This window comes from Narcine bancroftii, chromosome 12, assembly GCF_036971445.1.
Source record: "Narcine bancroftii isolate sNarBan1 chromosome 12, sNarBan1.hap1, whole genome shotgun sequence".
In the NCBI taxonomy this organism is placed as follows: domain Eukaryota; kingdom Metazoa; phylum Chordata; class Chondrichthyes; order Torpediniformes; family Narcinidae; genus Narcine; species Narcine bancroftii.
In genome coordinates, this window is record NC_091480.1 from 66084088 (window position 1) to 66110359 (window position 26272).

The 26272-nt window shown below is 41.5% G+C and overlaps 1 protein-coding gene across 1 annotated transcript; it reads right to left on the minus strand.

Annotated features, from left to right (window-relative positions):
- Positions 1-1620: 1620 nt before the first annotated feature.
- LOC138747435 (keratin, type II cytoskeletal 8-like) lies at positions 1621-25556 on the minus strand. Its single transcript, XM_069906648.1, has 9 exons — positions 25237-25556; positions 24682-24890; positions 18827-18887; positions 18032-18127; positions 16633-16797; positions 15441-15566; positions 6167-6387; positions 5269-5324; positions 1621-2485 (listed from the first exon to the last, which is right to left on the minus strand). The coding sequence occupies exons 1-9, from the start codon at positions 25474-25476 to the stop codon at positions 2325-2327; spliced, it is 1335 nt and encodes a 444-aa protein (XP_069762749.1). The 5' UTR covers positions 25477-25556; the 3' UTR covers positions 1621-2324.
- Positions 25557-26272: the final 716 nt, after the last annotated feature.

The following is a 26272-nucleotide window of genomic DNA, read 5'->3' on the forward strand; positions in this document are numbered from 1 at the left end:
GTCCTGGAAAACGGGGGACATGGATAATCCCTGAAATCTGGGACACGGAGTCCAAAGGATGAAGCATGACCCATTTTGGGAAAAGCAGGATGCTGGAAGTGGATGTTTTAAATATTGTACCTCTTTTCCAGAGGGCAGGTGTCAGGACCTTTACTCACATGAAGATCAGAAGAAACAGTACCCCTTCTTAAAAAAAATCCAGGAACTGTGCTACACATTAGAATTAGTGTCTCACTTCACCTCACTGCTTCCCCAGCTGAAGATCAGGGTTCCAGACTCACACAGTTACCCTCGCTGTGTAACTGCACATGTCACCCTAACAGGTGAGTGAAGTGGAACAAGAAAGTCTGCAGATGCTGGGGTCAAGTGCAACACACAAACTTTTCTCTTAGGAGCGCAAAAGGATGAGAGGAGACTTAATAGAGGTCTACGAGATTATGAGAGGTATAGATAGTGTGGACGGCCAGCACCTTTTCCTGAGGGCAGGAATAGCAAACACCAGGGGACATCTGGACAAAGTGAAGGGAGGGAAGTTTCAGGGGAGACATCAGAGGTAAGTATTTTTACACAGAGAGTTGTGGGTGCCTGGAAGGCCTTCCCGGGGATGGTGGTGGAGGCTGAAATGTGGGCATTTATGAGACTCTTAGACAGGCACATGGGTGGAAGTAAAATAAAGGGTTACAAGGTAGGGTGGGTTTAGTACATTTGTTGGTAGGAATATACAGGTATACTCTGCTTTACAAAATGCGAGCGTTCCTATGAAACCTTTCGTAAGCCGAAATGGCGTAAAGTGAAGACCCATTCACTACCATTGGAGGCTATTTTCGTAAAAGCGAATGCGGCTTTCTTCGTAAAAGCGAATTTTCGTAATTCAAGCATTCGTAAAGTGGGCTATACCAGTACTGTATAGGTCGGCACAACATCGAATGCCGAAAGGCCTTTACTGTGCAGTAATGTTCTATGTTCCATGTACGAGTGACCTTAATTTCCCCTCATTTTACCTTCCTCCAAGCCTTAATCTGAGGTGAGGGAAAAATAGTCCGTTGATGAATCAGTCACTGATTTGCTTACTCTTCTGTTTTGAAATGAGTATCCCGAGCCATTAAATGCACCCCTTCCCCAACCCCACCTTTATTTTCCTTTGCCTTTTTGTGGTATGAGTGTGGGAGTCAGGGGAAAAAAATTGTTTTTTAATACTGGATACTGTCCATGGGGTGTGGAGAACCCTTGTTTGTGTACATTTCATTCAACTGACATTTGCAATTGGCTTGAAATTTATGACATGAAGGCATGATGTGGCCGGCATGGTTGGCATAGTGGTTAGTGCAAAGTTGCGACAGCACTAGCGATGGGGTCCGGGATTCGAATCCAGTGCTGTCCGTAAGGAGTTTGTACATTCTCCCCATGTCTGCGTGGGTTTCCTCCCACCATTCCAAACGTACTGGGGGTTGTAGGTAAATTGGCCAGCATGGGCTCGTGGGCCGAAAGGACCTGTTACCGTGCTGTACGTCTATATATATGTAAGGGTATATCCCTGCGGAGTACAAAGCAAGAAAAGGCGACAGTTTTTACCTGTCCATCTCACTTCACCACACAACAAAACTGCAACTTAACACAACATAAAACAGAAAGACTTATGTTTAATTAACAATCGAGCAATCACAATCGACTGAAGAATTTCTGACAAAGAATAGCCCACACACAGCGGTGAAATCACAATAATCCATTTCGTTCTTATGTACAATTACTGCAAGCGTTTTGAATTTTAAAATTCTACTCAGGAAACATGATGGTGAGGAGGGAATTTCTCACCACAGGGAATGCAATTCTCACCATTCAGAAATGTGACCGAGCTCCAAGTTAAATTCACGTCAAATTCTAACTCAGTGTAAAAGGTGGGCTCGATTTTAACATTTAAGAGGAATTTGGACTGGCACATGGATGGGAGGGGTATGGAGGATGATGAACTGGGTTCAGGTCGGTGGGACTAGGCAGAAAAATGGTTCAGGACAGACAAGAAGGGCTGTTTCCGTGCTGTAGAGTTTTATGGTTTAAACATTTCAAATTTGCTGCTTCTGACATCCCTGATGACTTAACTCATGATTTTTAGCCCGGAAGTATGGTAAGAGGAAAATGAGCAATTTTCACCCAGAAAGTCCCTGAGCATGGCTATAACTCCCACTAATTAAAGGAGAGAAGAATGGTTGGCTTGATTATTAGAAATGAAAGGAATTTTTTTTACTGCTGTTATTAATTCCCATTTGGTGCATTAAAAAAAAAAGTGATGTGTTCAATCACAATCGACTTTTTGTATCAGACCCCTTTCAGTGTGTGGTTCTTTGAACTGACTGAACTGTTTTCACCATGACAGCTTTCCTCCCAACTGAGCTGGTAGAGAAATTCTGCAAACTGGTTCCACTCCCTGAGGATTCGTATTGTTCGCTTGAATAACTTCTGGAATACGTGGGACTGGAAACTCCGTAGTCTAAAGGAAATAAAGTAGAAGTGATGGAATGCACATTCATGCATGTTCAAAAGAGTCCAACAAAAAATTATCATGGCTTAATGTTTATCGCGCAGGTTTTGAGTGATACCCCTGTGCCTAAAGCCCAGGACAAACTAAAAAAGAATGGGGGCTTGGCATTACCTAACTTTACATTAAACATTGAAACATGACAGCATTGTACAGACCCTTCGGCCCTCCATGATGTGCCAAATGGTATAAAAGTGCTAAACCCTCCATACCCTATAACCCGTTACTTTCCTTTCATCCATGTGCCCATCTAATAGTCTTTTAAAGGCCCTTAATATTTCAGCCTCGACCACCACTCCTGGCAGGGCATTCCAGGCCTCAGCAATTCTCTGTGTGAAATAAAACCTCGCCCTGATGTCTCCCCTATACTCCCCTCCTTTAATCTTATACATGTGTCCTCTAGTGGTTGTTATTCCCACCCTAGGAAACAGGTGCTGACTGTCCAACCTCTCATAATCTTGTAGACCTTAATCAAGTCCTCTCTCATCCTTCTACGTTCCAAAGAGAACAGTCCCAGCTTTGCCAATCTCGCCTCATAAGAGGCAATCTAAGAAAATCCTCATTTTCTGGATTGCCTCCAATCCAGGCAACATCCTTGTAAATCTCCTCTCCTTAGCCTCCACATCCTTCCTGTAATGAGGTGACCAGAACTCGACACAACACTCCAAATGTGGTCTCACCATAGACTTCTAAAGCTGCAACATGACTTCTCTACTCTTACACACAATCCCCCTATTAATGAAGCCCAGAATCCCATAGGCTTTTTAAACTATCCTATCGACCTGGGCAACTCCCTTGAGGGATGCACGGACATGAACCCCAAGATCCCTCTGTTCATCCACGCTCTTAATTAACCGACCATTACCCCTGTACTCAGGTTTTCGATTTGTCCTGCCAAAATGCATCACCTCACACTTGTCTGAATTGAACTCCATTTGCCACTTTTCTGTCCAACACTGAATCCTGTCTATGTCCTCTGACAACCTTCAGCTCCATCTATAATTCCTCCAATCTTCGTGTCATTCGCAAACTTACTCACCCAACCTTCTGTATCATCATCCAGATCATTTATTGGGCAGCTAATATTAGATTAGTTATTTTTTGGATTCATCGCAAGGAAGATTTAGGTGGTTCAAGATGGATTAACCAAGAAATTAAATCCACCAAGATATATTCTCTTTATCTTTTCTGGCCTCCAAATTAACTGATAATTTTGTTGTCAGACATACACTGAGAATCTGGTTTCAATTCAGAAACATTTTGGGTACCATCGATTTTTATTAAAATTAGTCCTTTTTTAGGTAATTCTATTTTTTTTACTGTCGGTTCGAGATAGCGGTTATCATCATTGCTCAAATTTAGGTATCCAATCCTGTTTAGATATTTTTACTGACCAAAATCTTGTCTCTTTTGAACAATTATCCACCAAATTTTTAATCCCTAGACACCACATCTTTCATTATTTACAGGTTAGGAGCTTTTGGAGTTCTTTAATTTTGTAGCTCCCCGAAGACCTGGATGGAGATGATTGATCATTTCCAACCTAATTACGAAGGGGTGGGATCTGGCCTTTAGGAATTACTTCTCAATTCTTGGGACAGGCTCCCTGGACAGAATTTTAAAAATTATGAGAACAGGATTATCAAGTTAATTTCTGAAATGACATGGAATTCTCCTCTAAATTGAGTGCATTCATCTTCTCTTTGTGGTCAACACTCATTATCACAGTTTAAGGTCATACACTGGGCCCACTATCCCAACATCCAATTGGCCAAATTCTACTCTAATCTCTCTTCTAAATGTGATAAATGGCTAACTGAAGAAGGTTCACTGTACCATATGTTCTGGTTATGTCCTTCTCTTTTCAATTTTTGAGAAGAGGTATTTCGTACCTTGTCTTTAGTTTTAACATTACTTTGACTCCAAATTCTTTTCTCGCTCTCTTTGGAATAAGTGGGCCAATGGGTCTGATATTGACGATTTCACCATCCCATGTCATTGCCCTTGCCTCCCTTATCGCTAGAAGGGGCATTTTAATGAGATGGGAAGATGCTGTCCCTCCCGCTCACACTCAGTGGTTGGCTGATACGATGATTTTGGAAAACATCATGACTGAAATGAAATTAACTATATTTCTTTATCAGGTTCTTTTCTTAATTATTTTAAACATTTGTAAGATTAATTCTTTTCTACTTTATGACCCCACTGGTACCTTATTGGTTTTATTATCAGTAGTGGTCTGTCCGTGTTAAGCCAATCGCCTCTGTAGGGTGGGGTTAGACAAGTAGAATAGTAGTTTAATGATTTTTTTTTCTACTTCTTTTTAATATAACATAGGTTACAATATCATCTGCATTTTTCCATAAGATTTATTAATATTCTATTTTATTCTCATGTACCTATGTAACATTTATACAATGAAACTAATAAAAATATAGAAAAAGAAGAATATTTATTTAATTGTATAAATGAATACTTGTCCTGCATGTGTATCATTTGCCTGTATGTATGTTATGTCTGGTTGTGTGTCTGCGTGTTTTGTACCAAGGACTGGAGAACGCTGTTTCATTGGGTTATACTTGTACATTCAGATGGCAATAGATTGAACTTGGCTTGAAACTCAATAACTTGAGAACCAGCTATGGGGCTCACATTCCTTGGTTGTGATTGAGACCTACACTGGGTTGGGTTTAGATGATGACTGAGTTAGCCCATGATGAGATAGAACAACTTACCGGAGATTATCGGTGTGGGGTTAACGTGAAGAATTGCTTTTTGTTGCTGACCAATCCTGCAAACCAAAGTTTATGATATAAATAAAAAGAGCTGGAAAAATGTTGCTGTACTTAACCGTGTTTAAAGGAGAAATATCTTTGCACATAATATTTCTCACAACCACCTCTGACCCTCCACAAAATTGATTTCCTAAACTAAAACTCAATAAACATGTTCCTTGGAAACTATTTTTATATTTCCACTGCCTAACCCAATCAGGGACACATTTAAGGACTCTTTGCATATTATTTATTATTAAACATTTATTTTCTGCATTGCACAGTCAGTTTGTTCACATCAGGGCGGCATGGTTGGCAGAGCAGTTAGCGCAACGCATTTACAGCGCCAGCGATCGGGACTGGGGTTCGAAATCTTTGGTGTCTGTAAGGAGTTTGTATGTTCTCCCCGTGGGTTTTCCCCGGGGGCCTCTGGTTTCCTCCCACCTTTCAAAAATATACAGTTAATTGGGGTATTTGGGTGGCACAGGCTCATGGGCCAGAAGGGCCTGCTACTGTGCTGTATGTCTGTGGTAAACCACTGTTGTGCCATGATTGGCTGCTGCAGGCTGGACACGCCTCCAGAGACCGATCCAACCCATAGCCCTTTGCATGCTCCCCATTCCACTCTGCCTTGATCAGTCAATGAGGTTAACGGCTGTTCCAGTCGATAGTTAATAAAAGACTATCAGTTTCACAACTCCAGTCCTTTGTGATTATTGCCTAAATTTAAAATATATATTATTGTTAAAGAGTTTGGGTTGGTTATTTACGTTCCTGACAGGAAAACAATTTCAACAAGATTGATTGATTATGAACAATACCACCCACCTCCCCCCAAGTGAACCCAAATAATTTGTACCTGATCTCCTCTCCCTCCAGCATTTTCTTGTAGGTTGAAATTTCAAAATCCAGACCAAGTTTTATGTTCATTAGTTCCTGGCATTCACGCATTTTCTTGGCTGCTTCCTGCTTGGCCTTGACAATTTCATTGTCTTTCTCAGCAATCTTAGCCCTGATGGTTTTCAAATTTAGCTCACCTCGTTCTTCTGCTTCAGTGATTGCTGATTCTAACCCAGTGCGCTGCATGGAGTTTTGTTTTAAAATGCAAATGTTAGCAAAAAATCTTCCTGGTCATAAGCTGCTTAGCTTATTGGCAAAAAAGCACAAGTGAATCATATGGTATTTTGCCACTTGAAACCAATCCCCATACTCCCCTCGAAGCTAAAAGGGTCAGTTGGATAAATGATATGGTGTAGCGGGCCAAATCACCGCCCATGCAGCTGGCCGAACGGCCGCGCAATCGCAGCACACAGGGCAGTTAGGGACTTACCCGTAAGATGGCACGGGGCTCCCATCATCTCAACGTTGGGGATGTGATGACGCCACTTCCAGTCCCGGGTGTCCGGGCCGGAAGTGACTTAAAAAAGAGAGGCAAGCTTGAATAAATGTTATTCCTGACTAACTACTGTGCCTGCTGGATTGATTTAATGGTACTGCTACAGCAGACGCCACAATGTCACTGTTCTAAGCAGAATTTGAGTTTCAACATCAGATCTCTCATCATGAGGAGGAGTCACGTGATGGAGTAGTGGCCGGACGGTGAACTCCAGCCCTCTCCAGAAAAGTCGGAAAAAACAAAGGAAAACACAAAGGCACAGAAATAAAAGTTAAAGAAAAGTGAGTATAAAGGTGGAAAGAAGATGGCGACAAAAAAAGAAAAATCGAAATCAACGGTAAGAAGAGAGGAAGAGAAGACAACGGAGGAAGAAGGACAAGGCCTTAACTGTTCGAAGAGGCCCGCGGTGGAGAGAGAAACCCGCTCCTTCAGGTCGGTAGAAAGTGGACTACAAAAATGGCTCGTTGAGCCGAGTAAAAGTGCGCAACCTCGCATGCGCGACTCCTCGCGCAGGCGCGATGCGCATGAAAAAAAACACGCCGACGGGAGGGGGGACCAGCTGGGGAGTCGATCTCCACAGCCGGCAACGACAGCTGCAGAACACCTGCAGCAAGAAGAGACCACAGAAGACAATGGAAACAAGAAAGAAGAGAAGAAAAGGGCAACAAAGAAACAACAGATGGCCAACCCAGAGGAAGAAGAGGAAGAGTACAGTGAAATAGAAGAAGAAGGGAAAGGCAAGATAAAGGATATACTTTCTCTTGTTAAAGGATACATGGAGTCATTTAAAGAATGGCAGACACAGGAATTTAATGATTTAAGAAGAAGAATAAACAACACAGAAGAGAAAATGAACAAAATAGATATGACCTTAACAGAAATGGGAAAGAAAATGGACAAGATGGAAAAGCGGGCAGTAGCACCAGAAATGGAGGTAGAGGTCTTAAAAAAGAAATTAGAGGAATCTAATAAAAAAGCTATAGAGACACAAGAACTGTTAGCTCAGAAAATAGATATAATGGAAAATTATAACAGAAGAAATAACATAAAGATAGTGGGCCTTAAGGAAGATGAAGAAGGCAAGAATATGAGGGAGTTTATAAAAGATTGGATCCCTAGGATCCTAAGATGTCCAGAACTACAGCAAGAAATGGAAATAGAAAGGGCACATAGAGCATTGGCCTCTAAACCACAACCACAACAAAAACCAAGATCTATTTTAGTAAAATTCCTAAGATATACTACAAGAGAAAAGGTACTGGAGAAGACAATGGAAAAAGTAAGAGAGGGCAACAAGCCACTGGAGTATAAAGGGCAAAAAATCTTCATTTATCCAGATATAAGTTTTGAACTCCTAAAGAAGAGAAAGGAGTTCAATACAGCAAAGGCGATTTTATGGAAGAAAGGGTATAAATTTATACTAAAGCATCCAGCGGTATTGAAAATATTTATTCCAGGAAAACAAAACAGACTGTTCTCGGATCCAGAAGAAGCACGAAAATTTGCAGAACAACTACAAAATAGACGGAGAGATGAAGACGTGTAATGAGAGTAAAAATGATCACGATTGATATGTATGTGGGTAAAGAGGTATAAGAGTGTATAGGTATAATGCGCATACGTGAATGTATCGGTACTTAGAGGAAAATATAGATAGTATAGACAAGAATTAATAAGGGAAGGTAAACAAAAATAGACTGAGGGATGAAGACGGGTAATGAGAGTAAAAATGATCACGACTGATATGTATGTGGGTAAAGAGGTATAAGAGTGAATAGATACAATGTGCATACGTGAATGTATCTGTACTTAGAGGAAAATATACTTAGAGGAAAAAATACTTAGAGGAAAAACGGTCAACCAGTTTACCTATCTCGGCTGCACCATTTCATCAGATGCAAGGATCGACAATGAGATAGACAACAGACTCGCCAAGGCAAATAGCGCCTTTGGAAGACTACACAAAAGAGTCTGGAAAAACAACCAACTGAAAAACCTCACAAAGATAAGCGTATACAGAGCCGTTGTCATACCCACACTCCTGTTCGGCTCCGAATCATGGGTCCTCTACCGGCACCACCTACGGCTCCTAGAACGCTTCCACCAGCGTTGTCTCCGCTCCATCCTCAACATCCATTGGAGCGCTTACATCCCTAACGTCGAAGTACTCGAGATGGCAGAGGTCGACAGCATCGAGTCCACGCTGCTGAAGATCCAGCTGCGCTGGATGGGTCACGTCTCCAGAATGGAGGACCATCGCCTTCCCAAGATCGTGTTATATGGCGAGCTCTCCACTGGCCACCGTGACAGAGGTGCACCAAAGAAAAGGTACAAGGACTGCCTAAAGAAATCTCTTGGTGCCTGCCACATTGACCACCGCCAGTGGGCTGATATCGCCTCAAACCGTGCATCTTGGCGCCTCACAGTTTGGCGGGCAGCAACCTCCTTTGCAGAAGACCGCAGAGCCTACCTCACTGACAAAAGGCAAAGGAGGAAAAACCCAACACCCAACCCCAACCCACCAATTTTCCCCTGCAACCGCTGCAATCGTGTCTGCCTGTCCCGCATCGGACTTGTCAGCCACAAACGAGCCTGCAGCTGACGTGGACTTTTTACCCCCTCCATAAATCTTCGTCCGCGAAGCCAAGCCAAAGAAAGAAGATAGTATAGACAAGAATTAATAAGGGAAGGTAATGGAATAGAGAGAATAAGGAGGGAATTAAAAGAGTGACCTTTGTTACATATGAAAAGTGAAATCTTTTCTGGGAGGGGCTGGGTGGGGGGGAATAGCGGTCACTGCAAAATCAGTTGACGTTTGCGAGTGAATTCGCAAACCCAAATGGAGAGGGGAGATGTGGTTGTCCGACAAGGGATAAAGGACAACTCAGGAGGGGAAGGGGAGATTGGGGCTAAAGAAGATATAAATAGGAGAATAAGGAAAATGTTTGATGTTGTAGGAATGTTGTCTTATAAAGAGTTTAAAATAAGAAAACAGAAATGGAAAAGGAGGAAAGGTAATGATGGAAAAACGTAAAGAGAAGATAAACAAAGTATAAAATGGGTACGCTGAACTATATGACTTTAAATATTAATGGAATACATAACCAAATTAAAAGGAAGAAACTACTAAATTTACTGAAAAAGGTAAAAATTGATATAGCATTTGTCCAAGAAACACATTTAACTGAATTGGAGCACAAGAAATTAAAGAGAGACTGGGTAGGACATGTAACAGCAGCATCGTATAATTCAAAAGCAAGAGGAGTGGCTATATTAATTAGTAAAAATGTGCCATTTAAAATAGAAGAGGAAATAATAGATCCAGCAGGGAGATATGTTATGATAAAATGTCAGATATATTCGGAATTTTGGAATCTACTTAATGTATATTCACCTAACGAAGAAGATCAAAAGTTTATGCAAGATATCTTTTTGAAGGTAGCTAATACGCAAGGGAACATACTAAGAAGATTCATGTAGAAAGAAATAAAACAAATTATCAATTACCAAAACTAATATTGACGCAAAATAAGCTACTCCCTTTTACAATAGATAACCTTTCCTTTAGAGAATGGGGAAAAAAGGGATTAAAAGAATAGAAAATTGTTTTTCAGGAAGTAAATTCTTATCCTTTGAACAAATGAGAGATAAGTACAATATAACTGGAGATACAGCGCTGGCATATTACCAACTGAGATCCTACTTGAAGGATAAATTAGGAAGCAATTTGAGTTTGCCAGAGGGAAGTAACCTTGAATATGTTATTACAGATACAATGTTAATCAAAAGATTTATAACAAATATGTATATTAAACTGCAAGAAAAGGAGAATGAGGAAACAAATGGTAAAACTAAACAAAAATGGGAACAAGATTTAAATATAAAGATAAAAAAGGAAACATGGGAGAAATTATGTTCTGGAACGATGAGAAATACAATAAATACGAGGCTACGTATGATACAATATAATTGGTTACACAGACTATACATTACACCTCAAAAGTTAAATAAATGGGACCCAACAGTATCTAATAGAGGTTTTCGATGTAAAAAAGAAATGGGAACAACAATTCATGCAATCTGGACATGCGAGAGAGTAGAAAAATTTTGGGAAGATCTCAATCAGATATTAAATAAAATAACAGAAAACAATATACCAAAGAATCCAGAGATCTTTCTCCTAAGTAACATAAAAAACAAAGAATTTGGAATTGATTTCGAGGATGCACAAAAAAGATTTGTTAAGATAGCCCGAGCCGTAGCAAAAAAATGTATTATGTCAACCTGGAAATTGGAAGATAATTTGAAAATACAACAATGGTATATAGAAATGAATAAATGTATTCCATTAGAAAAAATAACATATAGTTTAAGAAATAATATTGAAATATTCGAACAAATATGGGAGCCTTACATTAAATACAATAGCGAAAACCTACCGGGGACAAACATTACCTAAGTTGATGGAAGGAGAAGGAAAGAAAAGAATGGACTCAGTAGAATTTCTGGTGTATTTTTGTTGAATGACAACATTGTCTGACTGGTTTAATGCAACCTAGATTGTATACCTAAAATGGATGAGGGGGGGGGGGGTGGGGGGATGGCTTGGGAGGAGGGGGGGGGGGTGGGGGGGTGGCTTGGGAGGAGGGGGGGGAGAAAAAGTCACTGTATATGTGTGAAAAAGAAAAAGTGTGTATCATGGCTAATGTGATTTATGGTATGAAAAATAAAAAAATTAAAAAAAAAGATCTCTCATCATTAGGCACTTTCAAGCTGCCCTGTAAAATGAGGTTAACCAGGCAATTTGCCCAGTTAGTATCCCACTCACAAGGCAGCTTGAAAGGGTCCTACCCAGCCAGCTTCAAAGTCAACCAGGTCCCTGCCCTACCTCGGAGGTCGTCAGGGAACCCAGTTAAACTTACCTAGGTCTCGTCCACTGGCGGCTTGAAAACAAAAATGGCCGACCCGATTATTCCAGTGACGTCAGCGCTTGTGTCCGGGTATCACCGGGTAGCATGTTGGTGCCAAGTTCAAATGTAGAGGAGGAACTCAGCAGTGCAGGTCAGGAAAGGGGATATTAGAGCATGGTTTAAACGTGCTTCTCAGGAAGAGTAAGGTTAAAATCTTTTACTTCATTTCATCCGGTGAGTACGTGATGGGTTGGCGATTTAACGGGGCGATCCCCCTGCAGGTTAAAAGGTGCTGGGAGCACTTTTGATCTATTAAACACACCTGGGTCCCAGAAGGGCTACCCAGGTGCGGCAGTTTAAAAGAGCCTACTGTTGAATTAGTTCATCTTTACCAGGTTAGTGGTAGGAACAGTAGAGTTACTCTCAAATTTCTTCATCAAGCAGTGGAAAATGAATAGAATATAAACACAAAATGCTGGAGAAACTCAGCAGGTCAAACAGTGTTTTATGTAGCAAAGGTAAAGATACATCACCAACGTTTCAGGCTTGAGGCCTTAATCAAGGTATGAGAAAATGCCAAGCATCTGATCAAAAGAGTAGTAGAGGGGAAGGGGGGGTGGCAAGGCAGGAGATGATAGGTGGAGAAAGGAGGGAGGGGACAGCAGCAATAAAGAAGGGATGGTTGGGTGGGTGGGTGGGTGAAAGAACTGGAAGGACAGGTAAAGTGGGGAGGGGGAAGAGAAGGTTTAATGGAAAGCAGTAAAGTCAGTGTTCATGCCATGTGGTTGGAGGGTGCCCAGATGGAAAATAAGGTGTTGTTCCTCCAATATGCGGGTGGTCGGTGTGCGACAGTTCACAAGGCCGTGGACAGATATGAGTTTGGGAATGTGACACAGATTTGAAATGGTTGACCACTGGGAGGTCGCTGTGTTTGCAAATGGAGCAAAGATGCTGAGTGGAGTGATCTCTCAGTCTGTGACTGGTCTCTCTGATGTAGAGAAGGCCACAAAGGGAGCACCGGATCCAGTAAATAAGTCCTGTGGATGTACAGGTGAAGTGTTGCTTCCCACTAAACTGCTTTCCACTAAACCTGCTCGCCTTGAGGAGTCACGTGATGGAGTAGTGGCCGGACAGTGAACTCCAGCCCTCTCCAGAAAAGTCGGGAAAAACAAAGGAAAACACAAAGGCACAGAAATAAAAGTTACAGAAAAGTGAGTATAAAGGTGGAAAGAAGATGGCGACAAAAAAAGAAAAATCAAAATCAACGGTAAGAAGAGAGGAAGAGAAGACAACGGAGGAAAAAGGTGAAGGCCTTACCTGTCCGAAGAGGCCCGCTGCGGAGAGAGAAACCTGCTCCCTCAGGTCGGTAAATAATGGACTACAAAAATGGCTCGCTGAGCCGAGTAAAAGTGCGTAACCGCGCATGCGCGAGGAGTTGCGCATGCGCGATGCACATGAAAAAAAACACACCGACGGGAGGGGGGACCAGCTGGGGAGTCGATCTCCACAGCCGGCAACGACAGCTGCAGAACACCTGCAGCAAGAAGAGACCACAGAAGACAATAGAAACAAGAAAGAAGAGAAGGAAAGGGCAACAAAGAAACAACAGATGGCCAACCCAGAGGAAGAAGAAGAGGAAGAGGAAGAGTACGGTGAAATAGAAGAAGAAAAGAAAGGCAAGGTAAAGGATATACTTTCTCTTATTAAAGGATACATGGAGTCATTTAAAGAATGGCAAACACAGGAATTTAATGATTTAAGAAAAAGAATAAACAACACAGAAGAGAAAAGGAATAAAATAGATATGACCTTAACAGAAATGGGAAAGAAAATGGACAAGATGGAAGAGCGGGCAGTAGCAGCAGAAATGGAGGTAGAAGACTTAAAAAAGAAATTGGAGGAATCTAATAAAAAAACTAAAGAGACACAAGAACTACTAGCTCAAAAAATAGATACAATGGAAAATTATAACAGAAGAAATAACATAAAGATAGTGGGCCTTAAGGAAGATGAAGAAGGCAAGAATATGAGGGAGTTTATAAAAGAGTGGATCCCTAAGACCCTAGGATGTCCAGAACTACAGCAAGAAATGGAAATAGAAAGGGCACATAGAGTATTGGCCTCTAAACCACAACCACAACAAAAACCAAGATCTATTGTAGTAAAATTCCTAAGATATACTACAAGAGAAAAGGTACTGGAGAAGACAATGGAAAAAGTAAGAGAGGGCAACAAACCACTGGAGTATAAAGGGCAAAAAATCTTCATTTATCCAGATATAAGTTTTGAACTCCTAAAGAAGAGAAAAGAGTTCAATACAGCAAAGGCGATTTTATGGAAGAAAGGGTATAAATTTATACTAAAGCATCCAGCGGTATTGAAAATATTTATTCCAGGACAACAAAACAGGCTATTCTCGGATCCAGAAGAAGCACGAAAATTTGCAGAACAATTACAAAAATAGACTGAGGGATGAAGACGGGTAATGAGAGTAAAAATGATCACGATTGATATGTATGTTGGTAAAGACAAAAATAGACTGAGGGATGAAGACGGGTAATGAGAGTAAAAATGATCACGATTGATATGTATGCGGGTAAAGAGGTATAAGAGTGAATAGAGACAATGTGCATACGTGAATGTATCTGTACTTAGAGGAAAATATATATAGTATAGACAAGAATTAATAAGGGAAGGTAATGGAATAGAGAGAATAAGGAGGGAATTAAAAGAGTGACCTTTGTGACATATGAAAAGTGAAATCTTTTCTGGGGGGGGCTGGGTGGGGGGAAATAGCGGTCACTGCAAAATCAGTTGACGCTTGCGAGTGGATTCGCAAATCCAAATGGAGAGGGGAGATGTGGTTGTCTGACAAGGGATAAAGGACAACTCAGGAGGGGAAGGGGAGATTGGGGATAAAGAAGATAGAAATAGGAGAATAAGGAAAATGTTGGATGTTGTAGGAATGTTGTCTTATAAAGAGTTGAAAATAAGAAAACAGAAATGGAAAAGGAGGTAAGGTAATGATGGAAAAGCGGAAAGAGAAGATAAACAAAATATAAAATGGCTACGCTGAACTATATGACTTTAAATATTAATGGAATACATAACCAAATTAAAAGGAAGAAACTACTAAATTTAAATGAATAAATGTATTCCATTAGAAAAAATAACATATAGGTTAAGAAATAATATTGAAATATTCGAACAAGTATGGGAGCCTTACATTAAATACAATAGCGAAAACCTACCGGGGACAAACACTACCTAAGTTGATGGAAGGAGAAGGAAAGAAAAGAATGGACTCAGTAGAATTTCTGGAGGGGGGTGGTGGGGGGGTGGCTTGGGAGGAGGGAGGGGGGGGGGAGAAAAAGTCACTGTATAAGTGTGAAAAAGAAAAAGTGTATATCATGGCTAATGTGATTTATGGTGTGAAAAATAAAAAAATTAAAAAAAAAAACCTGCTCGCCTTCTCTTTCCCTTTCCCCTTTTCCTGTCTTTCCAGTTCGTTCACCCACACAGTTCTAATATCCTCCCTCCCCCTGAACACTGCTGACCCCTCCCTCCTTTCTCCAACTATCATCTCCTGCCTTTGCCACCCCCTCCCCCCCCACCCCCCCTTCCTACCCTTTTGTTCGGACACCTGCCAACATTCTCTCACACCTTGATGAAGGGCTCAAGCCTGAAACGTTGGTGATTTATCTTTGCTGCATAAAGGACGCTGCTGAGTTCCTCCAGCGTTTTGTGTTTTTACTTCAACTGTGGTGCCTAGAGAATTTTGAGATTTGCATCAAATGTTTGGTAGAGATTGATGTTAATGTCATTACCTGGTTCTTGAGGGACTCTATTTCAGAATTCATTTTCGTGATCCGCCTATTTGTGTTAGCAAGGTCGCCCTTGAGGAGACGCAGTTCATCATTATATTTTTCAGCAGAATCAGACAGCTGACTGACCTGAAATGGAGATAATATGACAGGAGGAATCAATGTGACACTACAGGGGATCAGAATGGGTGAATCTGCTGCTTGACCCCTACAACCCCACGTCCTCATTCCTGTCCCACGGGGAACCCACCATATACCCGTCACAATCCCATGAGGCAACCTATGTCCCCATCCCAGTCACACAAGGGTCTTCCATGTACCCATCCCCATCATAAACCATCCCATCTTGGAAAGATGTCACAGCTCCTTGCTCACTGCATCAAAACCCTGGAACCCCTCAAGCAGCATTCCACTAGCCATCTCAGGAGCCAAATAGAAATGCCCACAACCTGGAAATGAACAATTGAGGGTACAAAAGCTGAAGGCCGTTGACATTTCCACAATCTCCTGGAACTTTAGGAAGACGAGCAAGCAGAATAAATTCATGTCAGCAATCAAACGCAAGGTCATTTGGGGTGACTACACAAAGATCTTCAGATAGAATAACCTGAAAGTCTAGCTCACAATAAGCACCAGACCCATGGAAAATGCTCTCCACTTACCTTGCACATTTGGTTATTTTAGTTTGCAAAATTTGGGCCCTTTTAAAAAAAGAGTACAGTGGAACAGAACATTTTCCACTCAGGTGCCCACATTATTGCCTCTTCAGCTGCATTTATTGATGAACAAATGAGCAAATCTGTTCAGGCTACACATGTTCAGTTTATTCTTTGTCAGCGCACAACATGGGCCTTGGGTATGGGAGGACCAGATTGTCAGACACCGGGGTTGCCGGTCGCGTGCTGGACTATTTTCCCAATTCTCTCCGGCCACCTCCCTGCACTCAAGTTCATTGTATACAATTGGAATATAGTAACCAATCAACTACCAAGCAGGCACATCTGTGGGATGTGGGAGTAAGTCGTAGCACCCAGGTGAAACCAAGTAGTCACAAGGAGAACATGCAAACTCCCATCCGTCCTTTTAATCAATGGAGGGGCAGCTGATTGGACCAAACGCAGATCGGCAAGAGACTATCTGAAAATCATGTCATTCCAAATTACTTGCTTAAATTAGTGGAAACATATTTCGTTACCTTTGTCTTGTACACAGCCTGTGCCTCGTCACGACCCTTGACTGCCAACAGTTCGTACTGCTCCTTCATGTTCGCAACAAGTTCCTGAAGGTTCAGGTCACGGTAATTATCAAGTTCGACAGTGACGGCAACATCCCTGACTTGTGAATGCATCTCTTGAATTTCCTAGGGTTGAGATGAAAGAAAAATATCTTTGTTAGGGAATTGGGTGAAATAACTCCAGTGCCTGGTCATTGTGGCCAGTGTGTACCTGAGCGGACTGGTCTTAACTTTTAATTGGGCTAACCTGATTGTTGATTTATATTTGGGTCAAGGCTTCCTAGCCAGGGCTATTCAGTGACCTTTGATGCGCTCACCTTTCAATGTTAGATTGAGCCTCCCATGAGAGGGCAAAAGAGGATGACTTTTTTGCTTGAGCTAGCATTAGGCATAAAGAGGGGTGGCAGCCCAGAAATTGATGCCTGCTGGATCAAAGAAGAAAAGAACAAGTGGAAAATTGTGGGAGATTAGGAATCCACAACTATTTTACCAAGGGAAACATTGTGCAAGGAACATAAAACTGGATTGTGCCAAGTATTTAGACGTACAGCACGGTAACAGGCCCTTTCGGCCCACGAGCCCGTGTCGCCTAATTACACCCATTGACCTACACCACCCCTCCCCCCCCACAGTACGTTTTGAAGGGTGGGAGGAAACCAGAGCCCCCGGAGGAAAACCCCATGCGGACAAAGAGAGAACATACAAACTGTGATGGATTTAAACACGATCGGCAGGGTTAGCATAGTGGTCAGGGCAGCGCTGTTACAGCACCAGCGATTGGGGCCAGGGTTCAAATCTGGCGCTGTCTTTGAGGATATTTGTCCTGCGTATGTATTTTGTGTCTGTATGTGTGTTTTGTCTGGTTGTGTGTCTGCATGTTTTGCACCAGAGAAAGCTGCTTCGTCACATTCTGTTTGGGCAATTGGATGACAATAAACTTGAACTTGAAATGAGGTCGATGAGATGGTTCTGCTCGGAGCTTGCACAGACCTAACAGGTCAAATGGCCTCTGCATTTGTCGCAGTAAAGAGTCTGCATGGCAGTTACCTTTCTGTGAATTTTTACATTAAAACACAACCCACATGATAATGTCACAAACCCCTTGAGAAAAATGTTTTTATTTTTCATATGACACATGCACCCTGGGAATTGGGAGAGGGATTGATCTTTGGAAAATATCTCAGACAAGGCCTGATGAAAGAGGCATTGATAAAGGTATTCAAAGATGCATTAGGGTTTGAAGTTTCATTCTTGTACAATGATAGAAATCATATTTTGAGCTATAGAACACTATAAGAAAGCCGGATAAAACATCACTTTTATTATATAATGCTAGTAAAATGTTTGATGACAATTTTACCTCATCATAGACCTGCTTCAAAAAGTCAAGCTCACTGATAAGTCCATCCAATGAATCCACAAGTTGATGTTTTGTCAGATACGAATCATCAACCCTCTAAACAAGAACAATCAGTTTGTGTTCAATTTTAGCACAAGCGTGTAAAGATTATTTTAGAATATATCAAATTAACACTGGACAACAAAGAGTTTGCTTCCTGAACACTTTAGGAAGGATTTCGAGCTGTTAATCACGAAAATCACCTTATAATTTTCCTATCACGCACCATTTTTTAGATATAACCTATTTTGGTGATTTCCTGTCATATTTTAAGTTGACTTCACTCATAAAAAGCCCTGAAGTGCAACATGTCGTTGAAAATTCATTCTCTGCATCCGCACATGGACTCCTTCCCGGCTGATCTCGGTGCCGTCAGTGACGGACGCGGTGAAAGGTTTTCACCAGGACATTGCGACTGTGGAAAAGCGGTATCAGGGCAACTGGAACCCATCAATGCTGGCCGACTATTGTTGGACACTGACACGAGAGGCATCAGATGCCGAGTACAAACAGAAATCAGCGGAAAAACATTTTTAGTTCAGTTGAACGAACGCGACGTGCCAGTGTCATGGTGTGATTAGACAGGTTCAATTCAATCAAAGTTAATTTAATGTTTCTCTACCTTCCAACCTGATGCAGCAAATCTGAAACGATCTTTGTGTTCAGCTTGAAATTGTCTATCAGCATTCCCAATTTGTTTTCAGGAAGCAAAGCTTTTGAAAATAGTTTGTTGTCCTGTGTCAGTGATGAACATACCTTCTTCAAAGTAACAAAGTCATTTTCCATTCCTGCACGATTATTCATCTCATCTTCATATCTTTGATTAAAAAGAAAAAAAATATTTTTTATTTCCATAAAAAGTGTGTTACCGTTAATCATACAATAATTACATATGTGTACTTGAGGCCCAACTCTTGGGCTATTCCAGGACAAGAGGGCACAGACTTAGAATTAAAAAGTACCAATTTACAACAGAGATGAGAAGAAACGTCTTTAGTCAGAGGGCCATGGATTTGTGGAATTTGTGGCCACGTGCAGCTGTGGAGGCCGGACCTTTGGGGGAATTTAAAGGGGAAATTGATAGGTATCTAATTATTCAGGGTATCATGGGATATGGAACTTGGAACTAGATATGAGAACAGTTTAGCTCAGGAAGGTTTCATGGAGCAGACTCGATGGGCCAAATGGCCTGCTTCTGTTCTTTTTTCGTGTAATCTTGTGATCTTTGTCATAGTAAACTGAACTGATGAGTGAGAGGGTAAAGAGAAGATAGGCTGTGATGTACATGATATGAATTTTTACATCAGCAAATCTATTTCAGTGTTGCGTGTCTTGGGAATAGTTCAGTGAGAGAGTGATTAACTGGCCTTAATCTAGTACATATTTATTTATTAAAGTGGGTAGAAGAGCTAATAAAAACACCAAAGAATACAGGCCATGCATAATGGCTGAAAAAAAGCTAAACGCAATCAGATCACCCTTTTATTCACAAGGATATTATTTATCAAAGCAATAGTGACTATAAATTAGCCCTAGTGTTTGTGGGGGGGCAGGATAATTGGTGGGGATGAGGGGGTGGGGGTGCTTAAGAGAATAGGGAAGCAAGTGGGGAATAGGACTGATAGGATCCCTCTCAGAGCAACAGATACAATGTGCTGAATGGCCTCTTTCTATGGTATGAAGAAATATATGAACATAGATTTTAAAAGCTTGTGATTATGAGAAGAAAGTCAAACACTTTTGAGGTCATAGTCAAGAATGATTTAGAGTTAAAGTTAAAATAGCAGTTATGACAGCATCAAGCAGGTCCAGAGGATTGATGCAGCATTAACAAGACATTCAGTCAGGTGGCATGGGAGATGCTGTGAAAGTTAGTCTGCGCTGTAATAAAACAAACAGCAAAACCAATTAAGCGTACAAAAGTTTCCTTTATTCAGCCTTGTTAAAGCTAGAAGGAGTGAGGGGTACAAAGAAAGAGTTCAGTAACTCATTATCTACACTGAGCCCCACTCAAAGCATTAGGAGTATCCATCCCATTTTTATATACCTTCAACCTGGGGTCTGCATGAGACCTTATAAGTTTCACACAGCTGGCAATTCCAGTTTTTACAGCAATATGTTTCGTTGTGGTGTCTGCAGACAAGCTGGTAAAAAATAGGATGTGCTTGGTATTAGTTATGATCTCACTACAGCAAAGGGAAGGTCATGTTAGATGGCAGTCACATTCTCACCTATGTTACAAGGCAACTATATTCTCACTCTTTGTTAAGCATATTTGATAAATGTATTCTTTCACAATGCCTTTTGTCCATCCCAATGGGATCCATACAGATCAGGGTGCTTTTAATTATTAATTTTTTTCAATGCTTCATGCCATACCCATTTTCAAAACTCAGCTGACTATCAGGTGGCCAGAGGTCTGTCCCTCAGAATTTAATAGCATCTGCTCCCCTCACTAACTCGAGATGTTAACAAACAGGGTTATTCAATCCAACATATGTTCTGTGCTATTTTTTTTTAAATTTAGCCATACATACAGCATGGTAACAGGCCCTTCCAGCCCATGCCACCTAAATACCCCAATTAACTTACAACCCCAGTATGTCTTTGGAGGGTGAGTACATAGGTGACATCACATACATCCCTGAGATTCTTTTTCCTGTGGCCAGGCAGAATTACCACTTATTGGCAGTGCAAAAAAAAGTACTCAATGTACACATGTAAACAAATAAGGAAATGTAAACAAATTGACTGTGCGATACAGAGAGAGAAAAAAATCAATAAAGAGTCCTTAAATGAGTCCCTGATTGATACCTTGATGAAGGGCTCAAGCATGAAGCATTATGTCTATCTCTGCTGTATAAGGTACACTGCTGGACCTACTGAGTTTCTCCAACATTGTGTGTTTCCTGATTGAGTTTGGTGTTGAGGAGTCTGATGGTGGAGGGGGAGCAGCTGTTCCTGAATCTGGTGGGGCAAGTCTTGTGGCACCGAGACCTCTTTCCTCTTGACGTGCTCAAATCCCTGGTGTGGAATTTTGAACCCATGAATCAAAGCCACAGAACCAGGCCTCAATCGTGAGCACCTATATTAAATTAAATATTATTTCCTTTGTGAATCAGACATTTAGGAATGAAAATGTAAAAACACACTGCTGGAGAGACTCAGCAAGGTCTTGATATTTCGGGTTGAGACCCTACATGAGGACTGTTGACATTTTACATCAAGAACCTGTTCCAGATTCCAGCATCTTTTGTGTCTGGCACTGCAAACATATTTGTCTTTAAACCAGTGAATACCATTTTCATTGAAATTTGTACAACATTTTACATACCTGAATGTGCGCTAACATGGAGGAATTTTAAACATGCTTTTTTAACAGTTACTTCATGCATTTCAATACTGTATCTCAAATTGCCCCTTGTGGAGACTTTTAGGGTATCATCTTCCTGTGCAAGTCTCCTGACCACATAATCTTGATAATATTTTCCCCAAATAGCATTCACAAAAGTCTACACTGTGTGGCATGGAACAGTTCCCTCAGCGCATTCTGCCTGGTGGTTGGTGACTAGTGGAGGGATCTGTTCTGGGACTCCAGCTCTTGGTAATTTTTATAAATGACCTGGACGAAGTGGAAGGATGGGTCAGTAAGTTTGCAGATGATGTGAAGGTTGGACGTGCTGTGGATGGTGCTGAAGGTTGTCGTAGGTTACAACAGGATGTAGACAGGTTGCAGAGTTGGGCGGAAAAGGGGCAGATGGAGTTTAATCCGGATCAGTGTTAGGTGATGCATTTTGGTAGGTCAACTTGAAAGCTGAGTACATGGTTAATAGTCAGATGCTTAACAGTGTGCATGAACAGAGGGGCCCAGAGTTCAAATCCATAGATCTCTCAAGATATGCACAGGTTGATCAGGTAGTTGAAAAGGCTTATGGTGTGCTGGCCTTCATCAGATGGGAGATTGAGTTCAAGAGCTGTGAGGTAATGTTGCAGCTCCGTAAAACTCTGGTTAGACCGCAATGGAATATTGTGTTCAGTTCTGGTAGCCTCATTACAGGAAGGATGTGAAGGCTATAGAGAGGGTGCAGAGGAGATTTATCAGAATGTGGCCTGGATTGGAGAATGTGTCTTATGAGGCAAGGTTAGCAGACCTGGGACTTTTCACTTTGGAGCGAAGAAGGATATAGAGGTGACAAGATTATGAAAGGCATAGATAGGGCGGATGCCCAGCACCTTTTTCCCTGGGGCAAGAATAGCAAACATCTGAGGCCATCTGATAAAGTGAGGGGAGGAAGATTTAAGGGAGACATCTGTTTTTTCATAGAAAAGAGGTATCAGGGCAACCAAAATCCATCAATACTGGTTGATTGTTGTTGGATTCTGACACGGAGATGTCTGTTTTTTACTCAGAGAGCTGCGGAGGCTGGAACATTTGGGGCATTTTAAAAAAATCTTAATACAGGCACTCGGATACAAGAAAAATAGGGGGATATGAGATATGAGTAGGTTTAAGTAGGTTGGCATAACATTGTGGGCTGAAGGCCCTGTTCCGTGTTGTATTGTTCTATATTCAATTGTCTGTACCTCCTGAGAGGTTAAAAAAAAGTCCATGGTTAAATGTAAAAACATATGTAAAAATGAACTGAAATAAATCCTGGATGTACTTCGTCTGCCAGGTACAGTCATAAGGGAGGGGAAAATTCAGAACAAATGCTTTCTTTCAGAGAACAATTAGAGGAGGGAAGTAAATCACAAAATTCTCCAGACACCCATGGTTGAAGTAAAAACACAAAATGCCGGAGAAATTCAGCAACAGTGTCCTTTATGTAGCAAAGATAAAAATACATAACCGACATTTTGGGCTTGAGCCCTTCATCGAGGTATGAGAAAATGCTGGCAAGCATCTGAAGAAAAGAATGGGAAGGGGGTGGCAAAGACAGGAGATGATAGGTGGAGAGAGGAGGGAGGGACAGCAGCAACGAGGGGGAGGAGGGATGGTGAGGCTGAGTGGGTGGAAGAACTGGAAGGACAGGTCAAGGGAGGAGGGGAAGAAAGCAGCTCTGCTTTATTTTCTTGCTGTATCGCACCTTTGCACTTCTCCTCATTCCCAAATCGTAGAATTGGCCCAAGTTGTCAGCATTGCCAGGCCTCAGGACGCATTCACATTGTCTTTTGGGAAAAAAAAATGCGACTCCTTTCCAGGAACTATTTCTCAGGCAAAAGCAGGTTTTAAAAGAAGTTGACAGGAAGCCATGTTTCAAAATAGTCTGATGCACCTGCATGGGGTGTGACTTCACTGTAGGAGCTGCTGTTACATTTTTGACAGCAATTCCGAGTTTGAATAACACCTCTATTTCCTTACACGCATGGGGACCGGAGAGAAGTTATATGAGGTGAGCTTGAATGGAAGATTGATCATTTGCTGACATGACAAACAAATGTTGCAAACTTGAATTTTCCATCAGGTTGCAGATTAGAAAGCTAGAGATGATTATCCAGAGATGACTTCCTAACTCTTGATGGAACATAGAGCATCAAAATCGACAGCACTGTGCAGGGCCTTCAGCTCACAGTGTGGTGCTGGCCCAATAATCTACTCACCTGCCGAGAGTTTTCCAATTGTACAACCCTCCATTTTTCTAAGCTCCATGTATGAGAATCTCTGAAAAGATCCTCTTGTTCCTGTCTCCACCACCATCACCTCCAGCATTCCATGCACCCACCATGCTCTGTGTGAAGAACATCCTCCCAAGCACCTTGAAACTCTGCAAAGCCTCTGGCCATCCACTCAATCAATGCCTCTCCTCTTCTTACACACCTCTTGTCAAGGTCACCCCTCGTCCACCATCGCTCCAAGGTGAAAAGGCCAAGTTCATTCAATCTCTCCTCATAAGGCATGTTCTCCAATAAAGGCAGCATCTTTGTAAATCTCCTCTGCACCTTCTCTACAGCATATATGAGCTTTCACTGCACACTTTGCCAGGGATCACTTTCACCATAATGCAAAGATTAATTTGCATTTGTTGCTTAAAAAAGAACAGGCTTTCATGAACTAGTTGAGCTGATCCAAGCGTTGGTCCTGATGGAATCCTGAAGTTGACAACTGGACTATTGGACTGGAAAAGGAGATAACACTGGAGCGAGAGTTTCCTTTCAGTGCACTTCTGCAGAGAGCTGCTGGATTAGGGGAGAGCTTTGGATACCGAGTGATTGAGAAGAGGCATTTCTCTTCAGCTCAAGAAAGAAAGTGGAAAAGGTGGAAGGTGGCACAGGCAATGATGAGAGAGAAAGTTGGACTGCTTGAACAAAGAGCCAAGGTAGAGACAACTACTGGATGATCTCTCCCGCCAGTGACAGGGACCGGGGTTTGAATTCCACACTGTCTGTAAGGAGTTTGTACGTTATCCCCGTGTCTGTGTGGGCTTTGCTCCAGGGGGTCCAGGTTCCTCCCACTGCTTGAAACATATCAGGGGTTGGGGGTCAATTGGGTGTAAATTGGGTGGCATAGTCTCTGCTGTATGTCTAAATTTTTAAAACTACTGGATTTGCACCCTTCACTCAATGAGGAGCAAACTTTAAAAGAGAAAAGCAATATTGTGTTGGATACATACTGAATCTTGAGACTTGTCACCGTCCTGTGCATCTGTTCTAGCTCGCCATCCAGTCGTATCTTGTCTTGATTAAAGGTGTCCAGCTGTTGGCTCAGAACATTGATGTATGCCTTGTACATATCTTCTTGGTTGGAAGTGTAACCTCCCTGCTGCTGCAAGAGAGCCCATTTGGTCTCCAAAACTTTGTTTTGTTGCTCGAGGTAACGAACCTGGAAGGCAGAGGTGGCAGTGGATGTTTTTTTTTGGGTGGTGGGAGGGAGGGAAGGGAATTGTCAGAGAATACCAAAATTATCAGCAAACAACTACTGTTAAAATCCGAGTCAGAATTTATTGTCATGAACAAGTCACGAAATTCGTTGTTTTGTGGGAGCATCACAGGGCAAACATTTCTATAAACCACCTTACAACAATAAAGAAAGAAACAATATTCCACATCCTAAATGGATTCCAAAATCCTTCCCCCTGAGAGGAATTATTTCTTAAAAACTGCAGGAAGAAAGTTCAATGTATTTTACAGGCAAACTTTCAGTAAAAGACTTTGAATATTTTTATTACCTTTTCAATAAAGCAGGCAAAACGATTATTGAGCGACTTAATCTGTTCTTTTTCTTCTTTCCGAATCACTTGGATGAGAGGATCGACATCCTGATTCGACTGACTGTAAGTGCTGAGACTGGTTTGGTAGGATTGAGAAGTGGGTGAAGCGCTGCTTCTCACGATATCGGAGTTACTCAACTGGACAAAGGAAGTGGTTTGATTGCTGCTGGAGCGCTCAATCTTCTTTGTAGTTTGCATTTTGGATTTTTCGAGAGATGGTAGTACAAGTAGATTTGAAACCTTTCAAGGCTTGCCAGATCTGGTGAAGGCTGAAAAGTCTGCAAGCTCTTTATATAGACTGTGAACCCTGCCTCCAGTTGCACTGCATGTTTATCAGGAAGATCCTCTCTTTTGAGAGGGTGGAATGTGGTTATGCCACCAGCATTTCAAAGGAAAGGCCAAATTCCTTGTTGTTACATACCAATGTTAGAATTAAAATCATTCACCATTCATTGTCTTCATAGAAGCAATTTTCCATTCATCCTACCTCAACTAATTTACTTAGACACCCACACCAAATATTTAATACTTTTTATATTAATAGTTCAGTGAGGAGAAGCATCGAAAAAGTAGTTGTTCCATATTCTGCTATCCTTATGCAACTCCAATTTTACACATGAAGACTTGTCTCCTCCGTCAAAGAGGAAGGTGACAAACTTCAATTGGTTGCCCAAAAATAGTTTTTGAAACCCTGGAGCATTAATCCTCCCAATTCATAATTCCAAATTAATTTATCAATAGAGACTCTGGAAGGCTTACCTTTCCACAGAAACTTCCTGATGCACATTAAAGCTTTGAAAGAAGCTCTGAGGTACAGGAACAGGCAAACTTTGAAAAAAAATATTGTACTCTAGGCAGCACATTCATTTTAATACAGTTGACCCTTCCAATCAAAGTTATTGGGAAGGTCACCCATTTATTAAGATCATCCTCAATTTTCCGAAGCAAGGGAAGATAATTCAAGTTGTATAAATTCTCCAGGTTGTTATCTACC

What these genes read in the sequence shown, in the direction of transcription:
- LOC138747435 (XM_069906648.1), bottom strand. Translation starts at nt 25,476, where the DNA reads ATGCAAACTACAAAGAAGATTGAGCGCTCCAGCAGCAATCAAACCACT. An exon ending in TTGCCTGCTTTATTGAAAAG is followed by an intron (nt 24,891 to 25,236) that starts GTAATAAAAATA and finishes TCTGCCTTCCAG; the next exon opens with GTTCGTTACCTCGAGCAACA. An exon ending in GTGACAAGTCTCAAGATTCA is followed by an intron (nt 18,888 to 24,681) that starts GTATGTATCCAA and finishes TTTTAATCAAAG; the next exon opens with ATATGAAGATGAGATGAATA.